A 21,886-nucleotide genomic window follows, 5' to 3' on the forward strand; every position below is an offset into this window, starting at 1 on the left:
GCGCTCGCCAAACCATCAACGGAAACAGACAGCAAGTAACCGCAATGCAAAACATAACGATGCCAACAATGATCCAATCCAAACAGACGAAACGCAAAAAACAATGATCGCGAAGCAGTCATCAGTCATGCCGCAAAATATGGGTAACGATAGATCAAGAAAAAAAAGAAAAAAAAAAAAAAAAAAAAAAAAATCACATATAAAGCTGTCAAAAAATTGAGATCAGCCAACCACGCTGCGGAAACTCAACGCCTCGAGAAACGCCCCGAGATCCTCCTTCTGCACCTCAACGACGCAGTGCTCAAAGCTGTCGATCCGCACACGCGCGTTGGTCTCCTGCACGACCTCCTGGAATGCGATCCCGAAGCGGTTGCGCACGAGGTTCTTGCTGAGGGATGCTGGATTATCGTCCACATCATCATCATCAGACTCTGTGTCATCAGAGTCATCGAGATCGGAGGCTGTGGACTCGGTCAATTCCTCCTCTTCTTCCTCTTCCTCGTCAGAGTCTGATCGCTCCGCGGCTCGTTTGGCCCGGCGCTCCTCGCGCTCCTTGCGTTTCTTTTCCCGGGCTTCTCTCTTTTTCTGCCGCGCTTCCCGCTTCTTTGCGAGCGCGGCGAAATCAATCACGCCGCCCCCGCCCCCTGTGCCGACGACCACGTATACCCCTCGGTCCTCATCCAAGCCTGCCAACACTAACGGTGTGCCCACAGCCCGCTTCTTGCCGATCTTGACCCCATCTGTACGGTCCCGCTCTTGCACCTGGATGGCCTCTGCGACCCACAGGGCCAGCTTGGTCAATGCCCCGGGGTTGGTGAAGAGCTTCACATCGGGCCCATCTTTGATCACCGCGATGCGGAATGCACGAAGGTGACGGATCTGATACTTAGAAAGAAGCGTCGTCCCAGTGCGAAGGATCGCCCGATGCAAGTGCTGCGCCAAGGGGAGTGCCTCGAGCAGTAACGTCGGCGATTCGGAGCCCGTCGGGGAAAGAGCGTCGTATGCACTCCAGAACCGCGGATGAAGGTTGGCCGGATCCGACTCCGATAGCTCGGAGAGGTTTGTTCCATTGGCCGTGCGAGGACGGTAAGTCGTGTCAGCATCCCAGGACGATATCGAGCTAGGGCCGACTTCTAGAATAGCCCCCAGAATGACGGCAACATCTGTGGCTGACAGACATGCCTTCCACCCCCAGCACCGAACAAACCCCCAGCCTTCTCGGTTGGCACTATGGCCCGGCGCAACGGGAGGGACCAATCCATCGAGACCGTACATTGGGGCGTATTTCAGTAAGCGGGACCGCAAGACCCGCTTTAGCTCCATGTCCATATGGGTGTATGTCTGGTGGCATTGTGTCAGGCTGATGCCCATCTTGGCCAGCAGCTTGTGTAGCCGTTTCCGCCCATTCTCCGTCCAGACATGCAGCCGAGACGCAAGATATGGACTGTGCAGCATGCTCTCGTACAACGACCAATGCCGAACGAGAAGAAATCTAGGCTCCGGCGACAATCGAATTGACGTGTCGGTGGGCGAACGCCCCGTCGTTGGGATCACGTCGGAGCTCCCTCCAGGCCCGTCACGGTAGGACTCGGATGGATCAGGTGGGTTGAGCCGATGCACTTCGTCGCGCAGAACTTGTCGAATGCGCTCGCCTCGGGCCCCACCCCAGCCAGCTGAGCCTCCGGCCTCTGATGAGTGAGAGATGCCGACTCCGGACATGGTCCGACCGGATACCTCCATGCTCGAGGTGCCAACAATGGCCAGCCAGAGGAGGTCATTATCCTCGCGACCTAACTCCGAGGCTAGGGAATAAAGCATTGAGGAGATGGGCTCGGAATAGGCCGTGCCCATGGAATAGTATTCTTGTAAAACGCGTTCATGCTTCCGCTTTAGTCGTAGTAGCCGTCTTCGCAGAGCTCGAGGCGATGGCTCCCTTGGCATAGCCGGGGGTGTACTATCGGGCTCTGGTGAGGGCGACCTCGAGGAATCGGAGGAATTATGCCCTATTACGCGTCGTGCATTGCTGGGAGAGGACAGGACTGGTGAGCTCTAGACCGCGTACCAGTTAGACATCATGACATCCTATGAAACGTTTTGGAGAACTCACCATTGAATCGCTCCGTCGCCGTCGTCGCGGTGGCGCGTCAAAGTCACTCTCGTCCTCCTCACCTTCATCCCGACTCGACCAATGCTTGCGTTTCCTGCTATCCGGGTCGGGCGCGCCATCATCCTCGCTGTCTGAGTCATCATCCAGATCATCGTCGTCATCCTCGTCGTCAATTTGCGGCATCTCCATCAAGGCGAAATATGCCTCGCGCTCCTTGGTCATCTCCTCCTCGATGTCCCCGTCATCGAAGACGATAATCCCGCCCTTGCCGGATGTGTAAGCCTGCGTGATGCAGCCTCGGTCCACGCCGCGCATTTTTCGACGCGTGCCAATCGAATTCCCATCGACCTCCTCGAGCGCTTGGCGCTCCGGCTGGCCATCGAACACATTGACCAGATTCCAGGGCCTGCGTGAGTCGATCACCCACACTTCCACACCACCCATATCATCCACCACCTCTTCCCCATCCTCGGACGTGCTCGTCAAGCAGAGCATCTCACCTAGGTCGACCAGACCGCCGACGCCGAGGCACACGACGACGCCGCCGCTGCCGCCTTCCGACGTACGCATTGGACGCACCAATTCCCGCCCGGCGCGTGCCAGATCGCCATATCCGGACACGGGCTGAATCTTATGCGGGATGTAGTCCCGTTTCAGCAGGGTGGTCAAAATTCGACAGGCACATAGAGCATCAGGTTCCAGCGCGACGAGGATCAGGACCGGCGGCGAGAGAGGATGGTGAGAGCGGAGTAATTGCAAGTAGAGGTGCGCTATAAGACGCCGTGGCAGATACATTGCGTCGAATGTTCATACGCACGCATTGAAAAAGTGTCGAAATATGCGTTTTGTCTCCGGATGACGCGCGGGAGGTTCGCTGTTCGATCGAGGAATCGGAATTAGAGGAGTCGAGGACAGAACATGACGGTATGATCTGAGCGAGAATTAACTGAAAGAACTCGTACAGGCCTATTAGACTTGCTGGCATTTGCCGTGGAATCGAAGGGCCAGGCAGAGTGCGCCTCTGGGAATGAATTACCTTTGTTTGCGGATTGTTATCGCCCGCGCACGCGTCAGGGCGCCACTCTCACGCTAGGCGGCTTTAGGAATGTGCAAGCAGTAATAAAATTTCAGTTGCCTATTTAGACATTCAACACCTGAAATTTCAGGCCAAAATCCTCGTTGGTACGCGTCATAACCGCGCGTTAAAGGGACAGAAGAACACAGAGCAGATACAAGCTTGGGCGTACAGGACAAACGGCAGCGGGCACCGTATGTAAAGATCAGACCAAGTCGTATGGTTTTGCCGAAAAATATCATTGGCCGCGATTCCTGCGCAACCAGTCCTTGTGACAGTTGGCTATCGATCGCGTTAACTCCCAATGGAGGAGAGAAGATGAACAGCTCGACCATTTCTCGAGTCCTTGTTAGACCATCTCATCATGGTGCCTGAACGCAGGATACTATCAAGGGCAGAAGAGGAATCATTCCCTCCCACGACTATCGCCCCCCTGTTAACGCCATCATGCACGAGGGCAACTGCGAGAGACTTCCGATGGCCATACTTCCGATTGAGCCGTTTACTAAGGAGTTCCAGCACCCACTATTGTACGGCCCATGGCCGATAACGACACCTGATACATTTCATACCGAAGTCAAGAGACGGACGACGGTCACATCCATTCTAAAAACCTCGTAGGCAATGTGGGATCGACTAATGCTTCCTATTTCAATTGATCGACTGTTTTTTTTTATCATTCTGTTCGTTACCATTAGCAGGAGTGCCATTAAAAAAATTAGTACTGAAGTTCATTCCCATATACGTTCCGCCCGTTTTCACTGATTCACGTCCGATGGACCTTGAACGGATGCGCCTCCGTGTTATACACATACTCGTTCCTTCCATGACGATCGATATGCCACTCTCCGTCTACGCAAAAACAGTCAGTCGAAAGTCCAAAGCCAAAACGAAATCCGTCTTTACTTACGGTCAACATTGATCAGGTACAGATACTTCAGGACCTCTGCGAAGAAAAAGCTCTCCTGGGAGTTCCTGAAACCACCTCCCTTGGGGTCATTGACATCATTAATGGCAGAGTATCCGCTTCCGACCCGGGTGATGTCCCTGATCTGACGGAACGCTTCCCAGGCCCAGTCTCGGTACTACATATTCTTGTCAGTTTTAGTCCGCAGGAGACGGGGAAAAAGAGAGGCGCGTACCTTCCTGTTGCCAGTGACACGATACGCATAGTAGTAGCTCTCGACAACCTCTGGCCGCAGGATGTACACGGGATCCTTAAGCCAGAAGCCGTTCTTCTTGAAGAACGCCTTCTGATCTTCCGGGACAGTCTTCGGGTCCCAGCTAAATGTCTCCGGGCCAATCTTGGTCGCGGTTCGCGCGTAAGTATGATGCCACGAGTCGACCAACTTCAGGCCGTAATCGATCAGGTCCCTGCGACGAAGGATGGAACCACCCAGCAGGTAGTTTCCACCAATGAAGCCAGTCAAGTGCTGGCTGTCATGCCGCCGAGAATGATCAGTACCATTGTAAATATCCACAAAGTAGAGATTCCGATGTCCCTCTGGATGCGATGTGAGATGCTTCATGGTGGACTCTGCCGCTTTCACCCAGCGGTCCTTGTACCGCGCAAACCGCTTCGGATCATACGCGTACATCTTGATCAGATACTCGTAGAATGAATCGTCTCCACCATTCCAGTGGACGAGAGCATCCACGAATTTGCCCGTCTTGATGTCAATATTCGAGCCGACCAACCCTGGGAACGGCTCGGCCCATTCGGGCTTCGGGTCGAGCAGATGCGACTCACATCTCTGCGCAAGACGCGCATACTCGTCGTCGCCTGTGAGGTCCGAGAGATGCGTCCACTCCAGCACCAGCGTACCGGTCGTCGCGAGACCATTGGTCGTGGCGCCGTCGGTTCCTGAGCGATTGAATTTGAGAATATTATGCGGGATGCCGCTCTCCGTGTCAAACGCGTATTTCAACGCGTCGGCGAGATTCTTCGCCTGCTGCAGAATGGCCTCCACCTTTTCCTTGTCCTTGCGGCCCCTGACCATGTGCGCTCCGGGCCCGGTCAGCAGGTCATAGCCCGACAACAGGCCGCCGAGGAAGCGGATTGTAGTCTCGAAGAGACTGACATCCTCGGCAACGGAGTGCGAAAAGTCAATGGTGGGGATATAGTCCAGGATTTGGTGGACAATTTTTTCTTTACCCATGATAACCGCCGTTGAGAGGGCGTCTACGGCTGAGGCGCCCCAACCACCCCTGTGCAACCATACCAGCCTGAGTCAAGTGCCATATGAATGATTCAGATGGGATTCTACGTACAGATTATCATCGTAGCCATTGCCCACGGGATGAAGCTGATCATGCGGAAAAGCATGCTTGTAGTATCCGTCCCAGGCGATCTGAAAGACCTCCTTTACCTCCTCGGCACGGCGATTGAACGATTCCTCAGAAGCTCTCTTTGGCAATGACGCCGACTGCCCTGCGGCAGCCAGGGCCACAGCGGCGATGGAGATGGATGAAACGCGCATGGTTATCAGTGCAATTCACCGATCAACTTGTGTCAGTTATGGATGAATGATCGACAAGGAGAGGTGCACTGATGAAACGAACGGGGGACGAAGGAACCAAACGAGCGGACACAACCAGCATCTATACCCCGGGCGGGCCAGGGAATGACGGGGACCGAAGAGCGAAAACGAACGGAAATGGTAACAATGCTAGAGGAAACATTCCAAAGAACGTAGCATCAAGGAAGCTTCTCCCCCACGGCACTAAAGGAAGCGATTCGAGGTGTGAATGCTAGGACACCGCGTCCAAGATTGCCACATGTGGGCTGCTGCAGAAATTGAACCGCTAATTAAAAGAATGGAAATTTTCCCGTTTGGTTGCTCCGTTGAAAGTCCGTTCCTCATGGAGAAAAGAGGAACTTTGCTGAGATTTGCAAATGGAAGATGATAGACTGATAGTTGATCCAATTGACGAATCATTTTGTGTTATGATTTTCCCACATCAAGTAATCCAGACCCCAGGTTCATCCCTGCGCCAACTTTTAGGGCTTGCACCGGCGGAGACCTTGCATTTAGTTACATCTAGCGTGATGATCTGCTGCGTTGATTCCCTGAATGAGTATCAGTTTTTCAGCTGATCAAGATGCGGTCATGCGGGGAGAGACGGGTCAAGGATGTCACGGTACTTATTAACTAGTATCTCCGTCTGTTAGTTACATCTACCATTTTGCTAGCCTAAAGAGATACGAAGATGTTATGCCGAATGCTCCGCGTTCGAGGCAATCAGTCGATGGCCTGATATCGCCTGTTATCGAATCAATCGTGGGGGGGTATATTGGGAGTCGTACCAGTGCCAAGTACTACAAGCATCAACAGCCACAGTCCAGCATGGTGGAGATGAGTTTCTCTCAACATCAAATCACTTGAAATCCGTTCACTCGACAGCTGTTAAAATCCCGCTAAGATCATGGAATTTCGCGATCCGAAGTTCGGTCCTTGGACCGAGCGCCCTCCGGCATGTGCCCGGCCAGAGATCAACTGACAACGTGCCCAACCTTTGCTGTCAATGCGTTCTCGAAGCAATGCCGAGGCCGAGCAGTACAGTTAGTGCATGCTACCATGATGTCACATGGCTTGATTTCGTCATGCTTGTCTGTCACCACGAACCCATGCAGGCGCATCTTGTTCTCTTTAATTCTCAACCCCAGATTGGCAGATGGCGGTCAGGGACCAGGAACTTCCCCTCCAACCAATGACATTGCCGGAATGGGCGGGAATTTGTGGGGTCATCAACCCTTTCAAGGGCGGGGTCGGAAGGCGGAAAAATCTTTCTCCAACGACAACTCTGCCAGGGGTTTGTATTTCTGTTCCCCTTGGCTTTGGCCTCTTCTTCTTCGAGGCGTCAACAATGACGAGTACCGGCGACGGCGCTGGTTTGGTAGTATCCTCACCCAGATGCCAGATGATTAGAACAGGAGCATTCCCACCATCCGAGCACCCATCAATGGTATCTGGAGGTGTTCCGCACGGGCCGGAGCCATGACGTCATTACTCGGTACATTAGGGTTACAGCCTAACCCAGTTACTAGCCGACCACCACCGCACATTTTCTCCCTGCCGCTCCGAAATTAATTCTTCCCCTCTTTTCCTCTTTCCACAACTACAACCACTTAACGAAAAACCTCCATCACTAGATACTGATGACCATGATTACAACTGCCGATAACTCCGTAGAGTTTTCTGCCTTGGAATTGCTTACGCCTACTACAAAGAGGGTCAGCTCGTGAATGGGATGAGCGTACCTGGAATTGAAGTTCTTGCATCATAGTCCCGTGCGCAGGTTAAAGAGAATCAACTTCTAGCCACCATTCACGGTCGGTGACCGAGGAGGCACAGGACTCAGTGCACAGAATCGCTTGGCCGGGGTGGCAAGTCGTCGCATGTCGTGCCAACCAATCGTCACAGAATGAAACGTGCTGTTGTCGTCAACGCGTTGCTGGCGAACTCCCATCGTGTGCTCAAGTTATCATGTTGGTGGTATGTCTGGTTCCCATTCTGGGGGGCTAAGGGGAAAGCTATCTACTAGAATCCAAGTGGAATTCCCGACCCATCGACTTAAGCTAGGACACAGAAAAGGTCCATACCACCATTGTTTGTTCCGTACGTCGCATCCATCACTAGCTGGGTGATAGATCCTGCGAGTTTCCGAATCACTTCGAGAGAGTAAAAGATCAGTGCCCTAACGTTCATCCAAGGAATGCAGTCATACGCATCCCGATATCGGTCATCTTCAGATGGGAGAATTGTGGCGGATTTCATTGGGTCAGCGTCTCGCTGCCAAAGCCCGGCACTGGCTCTCTGCCGAAGATAATAAACTTGATGTCGCGTAACATTCTCTGCCTCGGGGAAATCTTGTATTTCGCGGTAAATCTCCGCAGGCGTCTTGGTCGAGACCATTGAGGTGATCAGCGCTAGCGCTTCAGGCGACAAACGAATACTCTGGTATGGCTCGTGCCACTCATGGCGGATCGACAGGGAAAGCGTTCGATTTTTGGAAACATGGGCGCATGCTAAGCTTGCTTTGGCATGGAAAACGCAGCATGCGACTCGCATCTCGCCGTTTCTCTGGCGCCACTTTTGACTCGTATTTATCAACAAATTTTGCATCTTGGGAACAGTTGTATGAAAATGTCAAAGTCTTGTGGGTTGTCGCGGTGTGCCTGAAACGAAATCCTCCCTCTTTCCAGATAATCTCGGCGAGATCCGCCATCGCCGCGTTCAGTTGTGATCTTTGGGAATCTTTTGAGCCGACACTACCGGACCCAGAATCAACTGCATTTTCGAAGACGCGGTAGGAACCAAATCTGACCGGGAGCGCGTCCAAGCTGAACGTGTAACTTGCATTCAGAATCTCATGCTGATCCTGAAAATCGTTTGCATAAGCATGAAACGGGGTGAGCTGGGAGTCCTCTAGTTACTCACGGCCCTGTCCCATTTACGGATCAACTTGATGAACTCATCTCAATCGTCAATCTGCAAAGGGCGCTTCTTGCTATGACGCTTGCACGTCTTGTTTCTCTTCCCTTGGTTGTTAAGTAGAAATTCATCAACAGGGAGAAGCTTTTTGCATATTTTGCAATAGTTCTGCTCGTGTCCTTGAGTGGCCATTGCGGGCGGTCAAAGGAGCAACACAATGAGTAGAGAATACTGGCAGTTGAGGTTGCAGTTGAACAAGGAATGCGACAAACCAGGATGGTGGTGGAAGAACGCGAAGAAGGAATCAAAAGGGGGGGGGTGCCATCCAGGCGCTGTTGTCGAACACCCATTGTGTATTCGAAATTGTCATATGCGGTAATGACATTGGGTTGTTGACCCAACGCCGCTACGTGATCGGCCGCTTTTTTGGAAATCTCCTTGATTGCGCTGTTAATCACTTGGTACGAGCAGCATACACCCATACCGTGCAGCATGTCGAGGCCGTGGCGTCGCGTACCCGAGGCGTGCAGATGCAAACAGACTTTCCTTTGAAGACCATTTGTCTTTATCTTATGGCGGGTATATGCTAGTATCCCAAGAAGCGAGATCAACTCAGTTGAGTCCTTGCAGCCCTCTTTTCGGTCCATCAGTGAGTAAAGTAGCTTCAACAAATCGGGCGGCTTTTCCGCTGCAAGCGAAAGGATCGCGTCAGGCTCCGGCATCTCTTCGTCCTTAAGAGTCTCCATCCTACTTGGGCGGGTCGTTGCGAACACATCGATCTTGCAAATGGACTCCATCTGGCTCTCGAGGTCAGGAGTCAGAATACCCACTATGGTGTCCGTACGGCGTTGGTCGCTCCTTAGGATCGCTTCCAAAGCAGGAGTTTTAGCCTCTTTCCAAAGTGCCTTCGTGAATTTCGTCGCATGGCCCTTAAAAATCCTGCAACCCAGGACAGTTCGGGTCATGTCAAAAGTGTTCGGCCGGTATGCCATCTTCTTGTTGATTCTGTCGCGGAAGAAACTCAGGAATTTGACCCAGATCTCCTTCGTCTTGGTCCCCGCGCACACTCCATAATTAAGGGTAGAATTTGATCTTCTCCATCGACGGTGCAAATGCAGAGGGCTATGCCAGTCGCCGGGCCTTTCAAATGGCAGGCATCCAGAGAAAAGAATCGAAGTCTCGAAACGTGGAAAATTCTAAGGCGGTGTCTTAATGAAGTAAACACTTCCAGGCAGGGGTGTTCGCAAGAGATCGCTCCGAAAGCCCTGGTTAGCAAGGTTACCGCGCTAGCCCAGATATGGTAGAGGTTTGGTAAGGAATTACCCGATCTCTGCCATTCGAATGGTTTACGGTGAAAATTCAAGTTTGTAACCTACTTGGCAGACAACGCTCGTATTTTATACGTATTTTATATACAATTTCTGTAGTTTAATGTTAGAACTGGAAACTTTCAAACTGCTGCTCAGAAACTTTTTCCACCCGCGACAGTTGAGTGTTGACGAACCTGATATCAAGCCCATACTCTCTGTTCCAGAGATTCAACAACAATCACAAGATACAGACATAGCACGAAAACAATGATGCCTCGGCGATAACCACTTTTTCGAAGAAACGAACGGATCAACCACCACAACCCTCAATTCCCACCGCCACACTCATCCAATCCGTCACTTGCGCCGCTCGCACAAGCAGCAAGCGAGAAAAGGCGCGCGCAGATAAAAATGTCAAGACTCGACGCCCAGGCCTACCTTATCCGTCACGGCTGGACCGGACCAGGCAATCCACTGAACAAACAACCCGGCAAACACAAGGGATTGGGTTTAACGAAACCGCTCCTCATCACACGCCGTGACGACCGCAGAGGCCTCGGGCAGAGATCGAGCAAGGATCCCATCGCGAATCAATGGTGGTTGAAGGGGTTCGAAAATGCACTACGGAGTGTGGGCAGTGAAGAACGGAAGACTGGTAATGAGGAGAGTGGGCAAGGGATGAGTGAGCTTTACCGGTATTTTGTAAGGGGAGAGGTTCTGCCTGGGACGGCTGGGACATCTACACAGTCTGGAAAGGACGAAGGGGAAACAGACAAGGAGAAGAAAAAGAGGAAGCGACAGGATTCGGAGGATGGGGAGAAGAGAAAGAGAAAGAGAAGGGACGCAGATGACGAGGAGGAGAAAGGGAAGAAAAAGAAGAAGCGTCACGACACTGAGGACGAGGAACGCTCTGCGAAGAAGCGAAAGAAGCGAAAGACTGAAGATACGGAATCAGACAAACGAAGAAAGGAGGAAAAGAAGAAGAAAAAGAGGAAGGGCAAGGAAACGGAGGTTACTGATCAAACCCAAGACGACGGAATGACCGAGCCAAATTCTACTTCTACACGCTCCGAATCGAATGGCGGAGATATTCCCAAGAAACGAAAATCCAAGTCAAAAGAAAAGAACAAAAAGAAGAAAAAGAAAAGCGAGAACAAAGAACGAAAACGGAGAAAAGCACAAGACGCATATCCGACACCGACATCAATAGCATCACCGGCGGACTCGACAACTACGAGCATAGATGATGGCGGAAGCAAGGATATCCAGGATAATCGCAAGAAAAAGAAGCGGCGGGTTATGAGTCATGATTCATGTACATAATAGAAGCCTACATAGAGGGCACCACACATCACGCTGCAGGCAATCTACCCGGCCGATTGGACAGGATCCACGGCCTTCTTGCCCAAAAGTCATCTTTGATGATATCGACATGCTCCACGACCACTTTGGCCTTGCAGCGCAGCTTTCGTAGCTTCTCCTGCTGCGTGCGAGAGAGTTCCTCTTTTCCACGCGAAGCATCCGGAGTTTCTGTTGCCGTCGATGATTGCGGCTCTTCGAGCTCATATTGTCGGTACACGACGCTGCCCTTTTTGAAGATCTCCGGCTCGTTGTTGTAGTTAATTCCGAACCGGCTGAAGAGGATCTCGTTTTTGTCGGAGGATACCGTGCCCTGTTTTTGCTTCAGCATCCCGTATTCGTCAGGCTTCGCTTCACGGAGAGATTCGTACTTGCAACGCCTTCTCTGCCTCGGTATTACTCATGCCTCCTTTGAGGACGAGATTCCAGAATGTAGTGTTGTAGAGGTTGTTTATATGGCCTGGTATGCGTCAGTAACGGCCGCAAATTGCCCAACATCAAATTAATAGAAAAACTGACAGTCCACCTGCCGCCAACTGAGGTAATCCCGCAAAATACTCGCCGTGGGATACAGAACGGCTCTTCCATCAAAAGTCGGCAAATGCGACGCCTCCAGCGGTTTATCAGGGAAGAACTCCGGCCAGTGGAAAATATACGAAGCCGTGAAGCTAGAAACAATTGTCGAGACAAGTTTTCTTCACGTCCTCCATTATCAGCAAGATCGTCCCAAAGAGGAGGGGCACAAGGAAAAAAGGAACCACCCACGAGCTCCGTCTCTCGAATAATTGACAGCTTGGATGGAACACGAAACTGACATTTCTTGTTAGTAATGCATAACAGATGCAGAAAGCAGACGAGAAAACTCACCTATACTCATCGCTGACGCCGTACGCGATATTCAGATCCGGGAGGTCCTTCATGACGTCCACGGCTGCGGCGTTCATCAAATCCAGCGCCCGCCGGTCATTTGGCTTTTCAAAGCCATACTTATCGCTGAATCTGATCCATTTCATTCACGTTAATAGGCCGTTGAGCAGGACGCAGATGGGGATGCGCACTTGTGGAATCCCCGGCCGTCGATGCGGACTACGATCCAGGACTGTGGAAGCAGGTGGTCTGGTTGTTCAAAGTTGCGCACGTATTCGTATCTGTTTCGTAGCAAGATTAGTTACTCTGCTTTTATTTTTGAATCTTTCTAGGACCTACTTGGAGTTCGCCATTGGTGATGATGTCAAAAATTATGATGGATCGGACTAATACAGAGAGAAGAAACATACTCCATATCGGAAAAGAAAAATACTTTTGGTGATAATTCTCTATCACTTGTGCATGACATCTACGAGACGACCACCGCACAGAAATATTCTAGCTAGATAAATCATGAGATTCATGAACTACTGAGACTCATCTCCCGTCTCACTGGCTTTTTCACCTCCCTCGCCTGCCTTGTCCTTCTTGGACTTGAGTCCAAAGAAATTACGACTGCTCCGCGCGTTCGACTTGTCTGTCGACGGCGCGGTCGAGGCAGAGCTGTCGAAGCTCTTTGCAAGAGCCGCTTCTCCGTCATTCGCATCCTCATCGATGTCACCGGAAAAGGACTCGTTCTTCTTTGCAAATATCCCACCACGATCCTTCCAGGACAGGTTAAATTTGCTGGAACTGCCCTTGCGCGTGAGCTTTTGGATGAACGACTCCTTTGGCCCGGAGTTGTCCGACAAGTTCGAGGGAATAAGATCGAGTGAGTCACCAGACTCAGTGGCCGTGGACAGAGACCGGGATTTATTGGATCTCCGCGACAATGGCGGCGAGCTATCCTCCGGATTGCTTTCCAGATCCGCAGACTTGGACCCTCCCCTGGCTTCTTTAGAGTCCTTCGACTCCTTGTCCTTGGCTTTATCCGACTTCTTGCCGAATAGTGTTTTGAATGACGGGGCAGCCGGATTGAGTTTCGTACCAAGTTGGTGTGACGACGCAGGACGAGTACCAATGGGCGCCTGTACCGGTCGCTGTTGCTTCTCGAATGGTTCCTGGAGGAAATCTGACTCCGCAGACGATATGCCGAGGGGCAGATGCGTCGAAGACCCATACTGTGTCGATGGGCGACGGGAAGGGGCCAGTGACCAGGGCTGATTCCAATCAAGCCCCAGCGAGCCGCGATGCCCTGGCATATCCTTACTTGACCAGCCGAAAGGATCTGTGGACGGATGTGGGAGCTGGTTCTCAAAAGAAAATGATGAAGGACGAGGAGATGACTCTCTCCGAACGGCCTTCAGAATCGAGGACGGATCGATAGGATCATGCCTGGGGCTGAATTGATTGTACCCCTTATTTCCGTCAGGCGACAACTTGGAATCATCAGCCGAGCTCCCGGAGGTGAACTTGCTGGACGAGAAGATGTTCGCAAATGCACTCTTCTTCGACACGATGTGGTCGGAGGAGCTATCGGCGGTGATATGTCCGGTTCCGCTCCGCGGAAAGAAGGACATGGGGTTTGCCCAGTTCGCCGCCTGCGCAAGCCGACGTCGTCGCACATTTGCCGCCTCGAGATCGTCAAAATTGCGCGGGAACGATCTGCTTTGTCCCGGCTTCAATGACCCCAGTAAGGGTGGCATGTCCACCATGGTCTTCCCGCGCTGGCGGTTGAAGCCGAAGAAACCCGACAACCGCCGCGATGCGCTTTGTGCGCCAGCAGACCCTTCTCCCGAAGCTTCCTCTTGAGTGGTCGGTGGAAGATCCACTTCATGAAGGCTTCCTCGTGGACTAGTGAAGAACGACGCAGACTTGGTTTCGGAGGAGACGGAAGGTGAACGGGGATTCTCCACCGTAGACGTCGTTGGCCCAGGACTTGTTACCTGAGTGTCGACGGCAGGGCCAGGGATGTCCGTGGGGTCTTCATCTCCCAGAAGATCCGACGGAAGTAAAGTATCTGCTCGAGGGCTCATCGGGAAGGACGCATCGGACTCGGCGGCAATGGGGTCCGACGGCCCTGCGGCTTCAGAAAAAGTCATGCCGTTGTTGATGTTAAAGAATGTAGAACTAGGAGCAAAAGTAGGAGAATGGCCGGAGGTGCCACTGTAGTTGGTCGCATGGGAGAACGACGAATCCATTTGGAACGCCATAGGCGGCGGCATGCTGTTCGTTAGCGAGCCGCGATGGCGAGGCCGGCGCATCATGGGAGTTTGGGATGTGAGATCCAGGTCGATAGGCTGCAGCGCAGCAAACGGACCAGTGCCATTGGTGCGTTGGCTGTTCAACCACTGAAGCCGCTCCTGGGCCTCCTGGTACTGTTGCTGGGCTTGTGTGTGTAAATTGACGAGAGCGGCGTACCGTGCATGCAGACTGCTCAATCGCGCCTCCCACTGACGGGCCTTTTCTGTATCAATTCGGTCAAGCTCCTTGCCCTCTTCGCTGTCAGCGCCTTGCAGCCGTTGCCTCTCGTCCTCCAGTTTCTTGATGCGGCCGCCTTTTTCTTGAATGTCCTCATCAATGCACTTCATTTCCGCTTGCTCGGCAGAGATTTTGCTACGAAGCTCGCTCGCTTGCTTGGCGGCTTCGTCCTCAACCCGCGCCTTTTCCTCCTTTATCCGCCCAATGTCCTTGCTCATTTGCGTAACGGCCTCCTTCCAGCGCGCGATGTCCTCCCGTCGCTTACGGCGCTCCGCTTCTTTCTGCTGCAGGAGCCGCTCGCGTTTAGTCTTCTCGCTCTGCACCGTCCGGTTGACACTTTCCAGCTTGTTGACGTGCTTCTTGAGATCCCCGCTTGCCTCATCCTTCTCCTTGACCCGCTGCTTCAACTCATCCCTTTGCTTCTCAAGCTCCTTCAGTGTTGCCATATGTTCCTCCTCCTCCTCTTGGATTTGCCTGTCCACATTCTCGTGTTCCTGTTGAAGCGACTTCAAACGTTCTGCCAGTTGTTCCAATGTTTCGCCAGTATCTTCCTGTGATACAGTTCGTTGTTGATCTTCGGACTGCGACGAATCCGGAGCGGCTGCGGCCGGCGACGACTTCCGACCCTGGCCCGATCGCTTGTGCTGAGGAGGACCCGCGCTAGGTTCCCGAGCCATCACCGGCGCGGACGGCGGGGCCAGCGCGGCAGCGGGGGTTCGCGGAACGTAGGCCTGAATGGTCGGACCCTCAACGGAAGCATCTTGTTGGGTCTGCGAAAGAGGTAGAGGCTTTGTTCGGACATGAAGGACGGCGCTGGCTGTTTGGAAATTGGCCGCGCTCACAGCAAAGACGCAGATATGATAGATATGTCCTGGGATCAAATCGCCGATGGTGACAGCGGTCTCCGTTCTCTTTGTCTCCCCAACTGCAGCTCCGTAAGCTCCCGTCTCTGCTGGAGATGCTGACCACGTATTATTACCTTTGGCACCGTTGACCTGCACGATATGCTTATGGACTGAATAGTAATACTCGGGCTGCTTCCATGCGATTCGTATTTCCCGCGCCGAAATCTCCTCGAGCGTGACTTCGGGAGCCGGCGGGATGTCCAACCCGAGCTTGTCGACGAGAACCTCATTGGGGGTCTGCAACACTTGCCAGGCGCGGTACAGGAGCCTAACCCAGAAACGCCTATCAGCATTGCGGCAGTCACGCCGGCAAACGCCCAGCGGCGGGAATGTTCTCACCAGCTCAGCGCCCAAAAAATGGTGCCCGCCAGAAGCAGCGCCATGGCACCTCGGACCCTCACTCGGGGAATCACGGTGGAATAGGCCTCGATATTCCAAAATAGCGCCTCATACATCCCCACATGGTAGTCCATCCACGAGCGAGACGGACGGCAGCCCCAAGGCGGCTGTCAACGCGAGTTCGCGTGAGCGATGGAGGAGACCATTCTACCGTTACGACGTTGGCCATTGAATTTGCGGGCAGGGATCTACATCACGTGACGGTTCTTGCAGCGGGTCATGTGACCCGTTTTCGGTCCCGAAATTCTGGCCAGTTGCCGGGGCCCTGGCTGGATGGGGAATCCCTTCGGCATTCGGCCTAGACCTGATCAACCCTAGCTCGTAACCAAAGTGTTAGTACTCGCACCGCTCCAGAGACAGCAGTCCACCATTCCGTTCGCTGAGTCATTGATTTCAATGGGTAATAGTTATAATTATTCAGCAATGTCGTCACCTCAAGAAATGTCCCTCTGAGATCATTTGTTACAACTATTACGGAGTAGTCCCGAAGTTCTTCGGGATTTCCCAGGATTTATCCTATCCTCGAAGAGCGACCTGGCAAAGACTCCAGAGACTTGAATCTCATACTCTCCGTCATGACCAATAGAAGCAATGCCGGCCCCTTCACCATTGCTTGACACGTATGGCGATTTCAGTCTTGAAAAGTTCCGGGCTTATCGAAAAAGCGTTCTGATGAGGACAGATTGGATTTGCGTCAAGTATGGGAACACTTATAGATTTGACCGAAGCGAATATGCGTTTTATCGCAGAGAACAGGTCCATTCCAGTTCCGGAAGCCCCATTCGCTTTAACCATAAAGGCCTACATTGTGACAGAAAGAATAAACTCTGTTACAGGGGTTCTCTTTACGATTGCCGGCTGTTGGGTGACCATTCCCTGCGATTTGGACCACTGGGAGACCGCTGGCCGGAACCCGTCATTAGGAATTCTCGAAGGCTTGTCAAAGTTAATCGCATAAATCATTTTGGATCGACGGGATTGGCAAGTTCCTCACCCCGATGCCGGACGGACTGGCGATGGACCGAATCCTTCCAAGCGCTCAGTACTTCGGCCTAATTGAGCGTACAACGCTCGGTTTCTATGGCTAAACTCCGATCTTAACATGTGTGCCTTCCATCATTTAACGCCCAGTTGCCACACACCCTCCGGAAATGCTGCGATCTCTGCGACTTTGGACGGTGAGTGTTTGGGGCGGGCCTCCTGACCGAGTGTAGGGATAAATCAGCAGGAGAAAAGGACTTGTACGGAGTGCTCTGGACTGACATATCAACATTGCAGTAGATAGTAGAATGTACTCACGTACAGAATGGAACCTTTGCGAAAATAATGTCGATTAGACTGAATCGCTAATACCAATTGCAATTCTGCAGTTCAGAACAGCTTACTTGTAGCCTATAGAAGGGTTGAAACGGCTGAAATACGTCCGTAGATAGCCGTCTCAGATTAACGAACTAGCCCAGTTTTGACAAATGGACCTCGGCTTATAGCCACAGTGGCGGTGCGAATCGGAGGCTGGGCTGTCTCAATTTTAGTAAAGTCTTAGTCAGCAATGCATGTGATCGGCGAGAGTGGGCCGAGTGACGCTGTTGAGTGTTGAGAGGGCACCAGATGCGCCCAACACTCTGTTGTCGTTTCACTGTTCCCACCCACGTTCCGCGATCGTTTGTCTGCAGTGCAGTCCGCTCGTTCTGTCTCTTCTGCGCCCGCCTGGTGCGTCTTTTTGTGCCTTTGGCCCTGGCCACGCAATGAGCGCACGTGCTCTGTACATGGCCTCTGTGAGTGTCACATGATAATCGGCTATCTTCGTCGGGTTCCTCTGCGAAGTGCGTTCGGCACCCATAAATTTTACGAACGCTTCCGTTCTGGTCTTGTCTTGATTCGTTCATTTTTCGGCTCGAAACCGGACATTGGTTGGTAAAATTCCCTCGCCGACCGCCCGGAATGCAGTACGTGCGAAGCTTGAGCGGTCCCGTATCCAAGACATGGAACTCGATCAACCCAGCGACGCTGAGCGGAGCCATTGATGTGATCGTGGTCGAGCATGAGGATGGTGGGTGTGGTTCGGAGGCGCGGTGTTTAGCAACTATGTTGCTGATTGTGGTGTAGGCACGCTGGCTTGCTCGCCGTTCCACGTCCGGTTCGGCAAATTCTCCCTGCTTCGGCCGTACGAAAAGAAGGTACATCGAGAGCTGGTCATGTCTGCAACTTGAGGCTGACGCAGCGTACAGGTCGAGTTCACCGTCAATGGAGTCAAGCAGGACTTTCCGATGAAGCTAGGGGAAGGCGGAGAAGCATTCTTCGTCTTTGAAACTACAGATGATGTTCCAGCCTCGCTTCAGACGTCACCGTTAGTCTCGCCAACGAGCAGCCCGAAGCCGTCGACTCCCGACCTTCCATCATTACAAGAACCGCCGGACCTGGACCTAGATAGAGCTCAGTCACCTGCTGCAAAGAGTGACCGTGGAGGTCTGAAGGCAACCTCGACATGGTCAGCGGGCGATGCGAGTGAATCCAAGGAGACCGGTATGGTTCTAAATTTGGATTCCTGTTGACGCAGTGCTGACACACTACAGGAACAATTACACCCGTTACCGGCTCACCTAGCGGAAACGGGGCCCGCTCGCGAGGAAGCTCCTTTGGTGACCAGATTCCCCCTCTGAAGCTGGACCGTTCGACATCGGATAACGTGCTCCCGGGAGCAACGGGAAGCCTGCAGAGCTCGCCTCGGAAATCTGTCTCCGGCCGGGATGATCCGCGCCTGGAACGCCGATCAACGAGCCCACCACCCGTCTCACCAGAGGAGGCCGTATCACGAGCAATTTCGCTTTCCAAAAAGTTGTCCATCTCCAACATTCCCTCGAAAGTAACGGAGACGGGTGACTTGATGTTGGACATGACTGGTTATAAAAGCAATGAGGAAGATGCCCTCCGAGCCGAAGTGATTGCGCGTAAGATCCTCGCAGAGGAGCTAGAGGGCAACTACGACCTCGGAGCGCTTATGGGGGCCGATGAGAGTGGGAATTTGTGGATCTACCGCAGTGAAGAGGCGAAGCAAGAGGCGAGTCGGAGAGCTGCGCTGAATTCGCTGAAGTCGGAGGGACGCAATGTGGGAGATGACTCCGTTTCGGACCCGGGTTATCATAGCGAAGGGGACCAGAACGTGCCGGGTACCCCCCTGCAGACGCGCCATCAGCGTGCTCAGTCCGATGTTCAGCCGGCGCCGCCCACTCCACCACAAACGCCACCGCAGAGCAGCGGCGTTGGCGATCCGAACCGCAACTATGCCAAGACGTTGCGACTGACCAGCGACCAGCTCAAGAAGCTGAATTTGAAACCGGGCCCTAATCCCATGACCTTCAGCGTCAACAAGGCGACCTGTCCAGCGACGATGTATCTGTGGAACTACCGAACACCGATTGTAATTTCCGATATCGATGGCACGATCACAAAGTAAGTGTCTTTAATTTGTTTGTTGATTCAGTATCTGACAGTTATTAGGTCGGATGTCCTGGGCCATGTATTGAATATGATCGGCCGAGACTGGACGCATCAAGGAGTCGCAAAGCTGTTTACAGATATCGTGAACAACGGGTACAACATCATGTACCTGACGAGCCGCTCGACTGGCCAAGCCGACAGCACACGCGCATACCTCAACGGCGTTCTGCAGGATGGATATCGACTGCCCAAGGGCCCAGTAATCATGAGTCCAGATCGGACTATCGCTGCGCTCCGGCGCGAGATCTACCTGCGGAAGCCTGAGGTGTTCAAGATGGCCTGCCTGCGTGACATTCTGAGCCTCTTCCCTCCGGACCACAACCCATTCTACGCAGGCTTCGGCAACCGCTTGACAGATGCGCTCAGCTATCGGTCAGTGAATATCCCGTCGACGCGGATCTTCACGATCAATTCCAATGCCGAGGTCTCGCTGGATCTTCTTAGTCTCAACAAGTACAAGAGCAGCTACGTATCGATGAGGGAACTAGTCGACCACTTCTTCCCTCCCGTCAGCCTGCTGGTGCAAGGTGGTAGCGAAGAGTTTACTGATTTCAACTACTGGCGAGAACCTACCGATCTGGACAACTTCTCTCTCACTGCTAGTGAGGATGAAGAAGAGGACGAGGAAGAAGACGAAATTGACAGTGACGTTGCCTACAGCGATGATCTGGGTAGTGAATACGACGATGACGACCACAATGGCCTGACGGATAGTTACATCTCGCGGGACTCTCTCGCCGAGTCTGTGGACGATGAGTCTGACGCTGAGTACTCGGACGAGGAAGATGACTTGGCCGAAGATCAACGATGGCGAGGTGCGCGCCACTCGCGCAGGCGTTAGATTTGAATGGCGTTGTTAGATGACGGTTTGATTTTCCATCTTTGACTGCGGATCATACATTGCAATGGGTTTGGTTTCGTTAGGGACAATTTTGCATGGCAGTTTGAGCGGGTTATTGTACATGTACATACACTACATATGCATCGCCGATAGATCGTCGGCCTGGCGTATAGAGCTGAATACCTAATCGCATTCGTCGTTTCCTGTCTTTCCTGGTAATGGTCCCTGCGTTGTCAGCCTGTCTGCCTGAGCCCTGAGGCCTTCAATTGATTACATAACCAAGGTGCTTTGACTGGCGCTAATCCAAACAAGGAATAGCGCCATCACTTGGCTCGGCGCCTCTGAGCTTGATCTCCATCCATCAATCAACCTCCAACGACGGCTTGAACTTGCCCAACGACCCCAATCAAACGAATGGGATCATTCCCAGAATCTACACGTTCAATGAAAGGTGATCCGTCTCTATAACTGGTTATTACCAAATTGCGTCATGCCGGACCGCTGAAGGTCGATCTCTTCTAGCCATACATCGTGCATTCTTACTTCTGGATCATTGACGAACCGATAAAAGAAAAGGTCCGACAATGGCATCGCCGCGTCCACAAATGTCGCATCCTCTGACACCGCCAGCAGAAACTACGGCAAACTCTGGAACCGCTTCGACCCAGGCCAACACCGCGACGAGCACAACAGCAACAACAGCAGCGGGGATGACTAACGGCGATGCGGCGACGACGGCAGCTCCAGCGGCGAATGTGCCGCCGGCTGTACCGGCGACATCACTCAGTGACTCGGGCAAGTCACGACGACCGCGGGATGTGCGGCTGATCCACATGCTGCTTGCGTCGCTCGGAGTGACCGCATACCAGGAGCGGGTGCCATTGCAATTACTCGACTTTGCCTACCGATACACATCATCGACATTACAGGACGCGGTGCATCTCACCATGGAAGGCTACGCGGGGAGCGCTACGCCGGGGCAGCAAGGTGATCAGCAACAGCAGCAGCAAGGACAACAGCCCACAGTGACCACGGTCGGAGGCCGCGGCGCCGTCGAAGTCAGTACGGTGACATTGCAGGCTCTACGATTAAGCATCGCGTCACGTCTGCACTACCAGTTCCAGTCGGGCCTGCCAAAAGAGTTCCTCATTGATATGGCTCAGGAGAGGAACCGGATTGCGCTGCCGGGCGTGGCGCGCGGCGGAGCTGATCCGGCGGCTGCGGCAAAGAACGCCTTTTCTAGTGTGGAGATGGGCGGAGTTAGACTGCCGCCGGAACGGTTCTGTCTGACGGGTATGGGGTGGAATCTCCAAGATGGGTGGGAGAGTGAAGGAGAGGAAGAGGATGAGGAAGATTCTGGTGCTGGTGGAGCGCCCGCGGGGCAGACTAGCAGCGGCAACAAAGCTGGTGAAGAAGGCGGGGAAGAGGAAGATGAAGGGGATGGCAAGATGGAGGATGTATTCGGCGAAGACACGGCCATGGGTGAGGGAGAGGACGAAGATAAAATCATGACGGATGCATAAAGTCGAATTCGGATTGGGCTTTGCTTTTCCCCACGGGGTTTCCGGAG

The 21,886-nt window shown here is 52.9% G+C and overlaps 8 protein-coding genes across 8 annotated transcripts; 3 read left to right on the forward strand and 5 right to left on the reverse strand.

The window, feature by feature from the left end:
- Positions 1–222: 222 nt before the first annotated feature.
- On the reverse strand, positions 223–2,902 carry VTN49DRAFT_2644 (uncharacterized protein; the record flags this gene model as incomplete). Its single annotated transcript, XM_069410392.1, has 2 exons — positions 223–2,049; positions 2,108–2,902. The coding sequence occupies 2 exons, from the start codon at positions 2,900–2,902 to the stop codon at positions 223–225; spliced, it is 2,622 nt and encodes an 873-aa protein (XP_069269202.1).
- Positions 2,903–3,948: 1,046 nt separating this feature from the next.
- On the reverse strand, positions 3,949–5,662 carry VTN49DRAFT_2645 (uncharacterized protein; the record flags this gene model as incomplete). The annotated part of the gene is made up of 4 exons (XM_069410393.1): positions 3,949–4,034; positions 4,093–4,267; positions 4,325–5,390; positions 5,454–5,662. 4 exons carry the CDS (start codon positions 5,660–5,662, stop codon positions 3,949–3,951), a joined length of 1,536 nt encoding a protein of 511 aa, XP_069269203.1.
- A 1,938-nt stretch (positions 5,663–7,600) lies between these two features.
- On the reverse strand, positions 7,601–9,609 carry VTN49DRAFT_2646 (uncharacterized protein; the record flags this gene model as incomplete). Its single annotated transcript, XM_069410394.1, has 3 exons — positions 7,601–7,716; positions 7,786–8,275; positions 8,890–9,609. 3 exons carry the CDS (start codon positions 9,607–9,609, stop codon positions 7,601–7,603), a joined length of 1,326 nt encoding a protein of 441 aa, XP_069269204.1.
- Positions 9,610–10,338: 729 nt separating this feature from the next.
- On the forward strand, positions 10,339–11,250 carry VTN49DRAFT_2647 (uncharacterized protein; the record flags this gene model as incomplete). The annotated part of the gene is made up of 1 exon (XM_069410395.1): positions 10,339–11,250. The coding sequence occupies one exon, from the start codon at positions 10,339–10,341 to the stop codon at positions 11,248–11,250; it is 912 nt and encodes a 303-aa protein (XP_069269205.1).
- A 28-nt stretch (positions 11,251–11,278) lies between these two features.
- On the reverse strand, positions 11,279–12,506 carry VTN49DRAFT_2648 (uncharacterized protein; the record flags this gene model as incomplete). Its single annotated transcript, XM_069410396.1, has 7 exons — positions 11,279–11,599; positions 11,658–11,746; positions 11,806–11,981; positions 12,052–12,096; positions 12,154–12,285; positions 12,345–12,434; positions 12,493–12,506. 7 exons carry the CDS (start codon positions 12,504–12,506, stop codon positions 11,279–11,281), a joined length of 867 nt encoding a protein of 288 aa, XP_069269206.1.
- Positions 12,507–12,680: 174 nt separating this feature from the next.
- On the reverse strand, positions 12,681–16,051 carry VTN49DRAFT_2649 (uncharacterized protein; the record flags this gene model as incomplete). The annotated part of the gene is made up of 3 exons (XM_069410397.1): positions 12,681–15,598; positions 15,653–15,846; positions 15,918–16,051. 3 exons carry the CDS (start codon positions 16,049–16,051, stop codon positions 12,681–12,683), a joined length of 3,246 nt encoding a protein of 1,081 aa, XP_069269207.1.
- A 1,867-nt stretch (positions 16,052–17,918) lies between these two features.
- VTN49DRAFT_2650 (uncharacterized protein) lies at positions 17,919–20,316 on the forward strand (the record flags this gene model as incomplete). The annotated part of the gene is made up of 5 exons (XM_069410399.1): positions 17,919–18,027; positions 18,084–18,154; positions 18,206–18,500; positions 18,551–19,427; positions 19,476–20,316. The coding sequence occupies 5 exons, from the start codon at positions 17,919–17,921 to the stop codon at positions 20,314–20,316; spliced, it is 2,193 nt and encodes a 730-aa protein (XP_069269208.1).
- A 584-nt stretch (positions 20,317–20,900) lies between these two features.
- Positions 20,901–21,839, forward strand: VTN49DRAFT_2651 (uncharacterized protein; the record flags this gene model as incomplete). The annotated part of the gene is made up of 1 exon (XM_069410400.1): positions 20,901–21,839. The coding sequence occupies one exon, from the start codon at positions 20,901–20,903 to the stop codon at positions 21,837–21,839; it is 939 nt and encodes a 312-aa protein (XP_069269209.1).
- Between the last annotated feature and the right edge of the window lie 47 nt (positions 21,840–21,886).

Source organism: Thermomyces lanuginosus (genome assembly GCF_041956635.1).
Source record: "Thermomyces lanuginosus strain ATCC 200065 unplaced genomic scaffold VTN49scaffold_27, whole genome shotgun sequence".
NCBI classification, from domain to species: Eukaryota; Fungi; Ascomycota; class Eurotiomycetes; order Eurotiales; family Trichocomaceae; genus Thermomyces; species Thermomyces lanuginosus.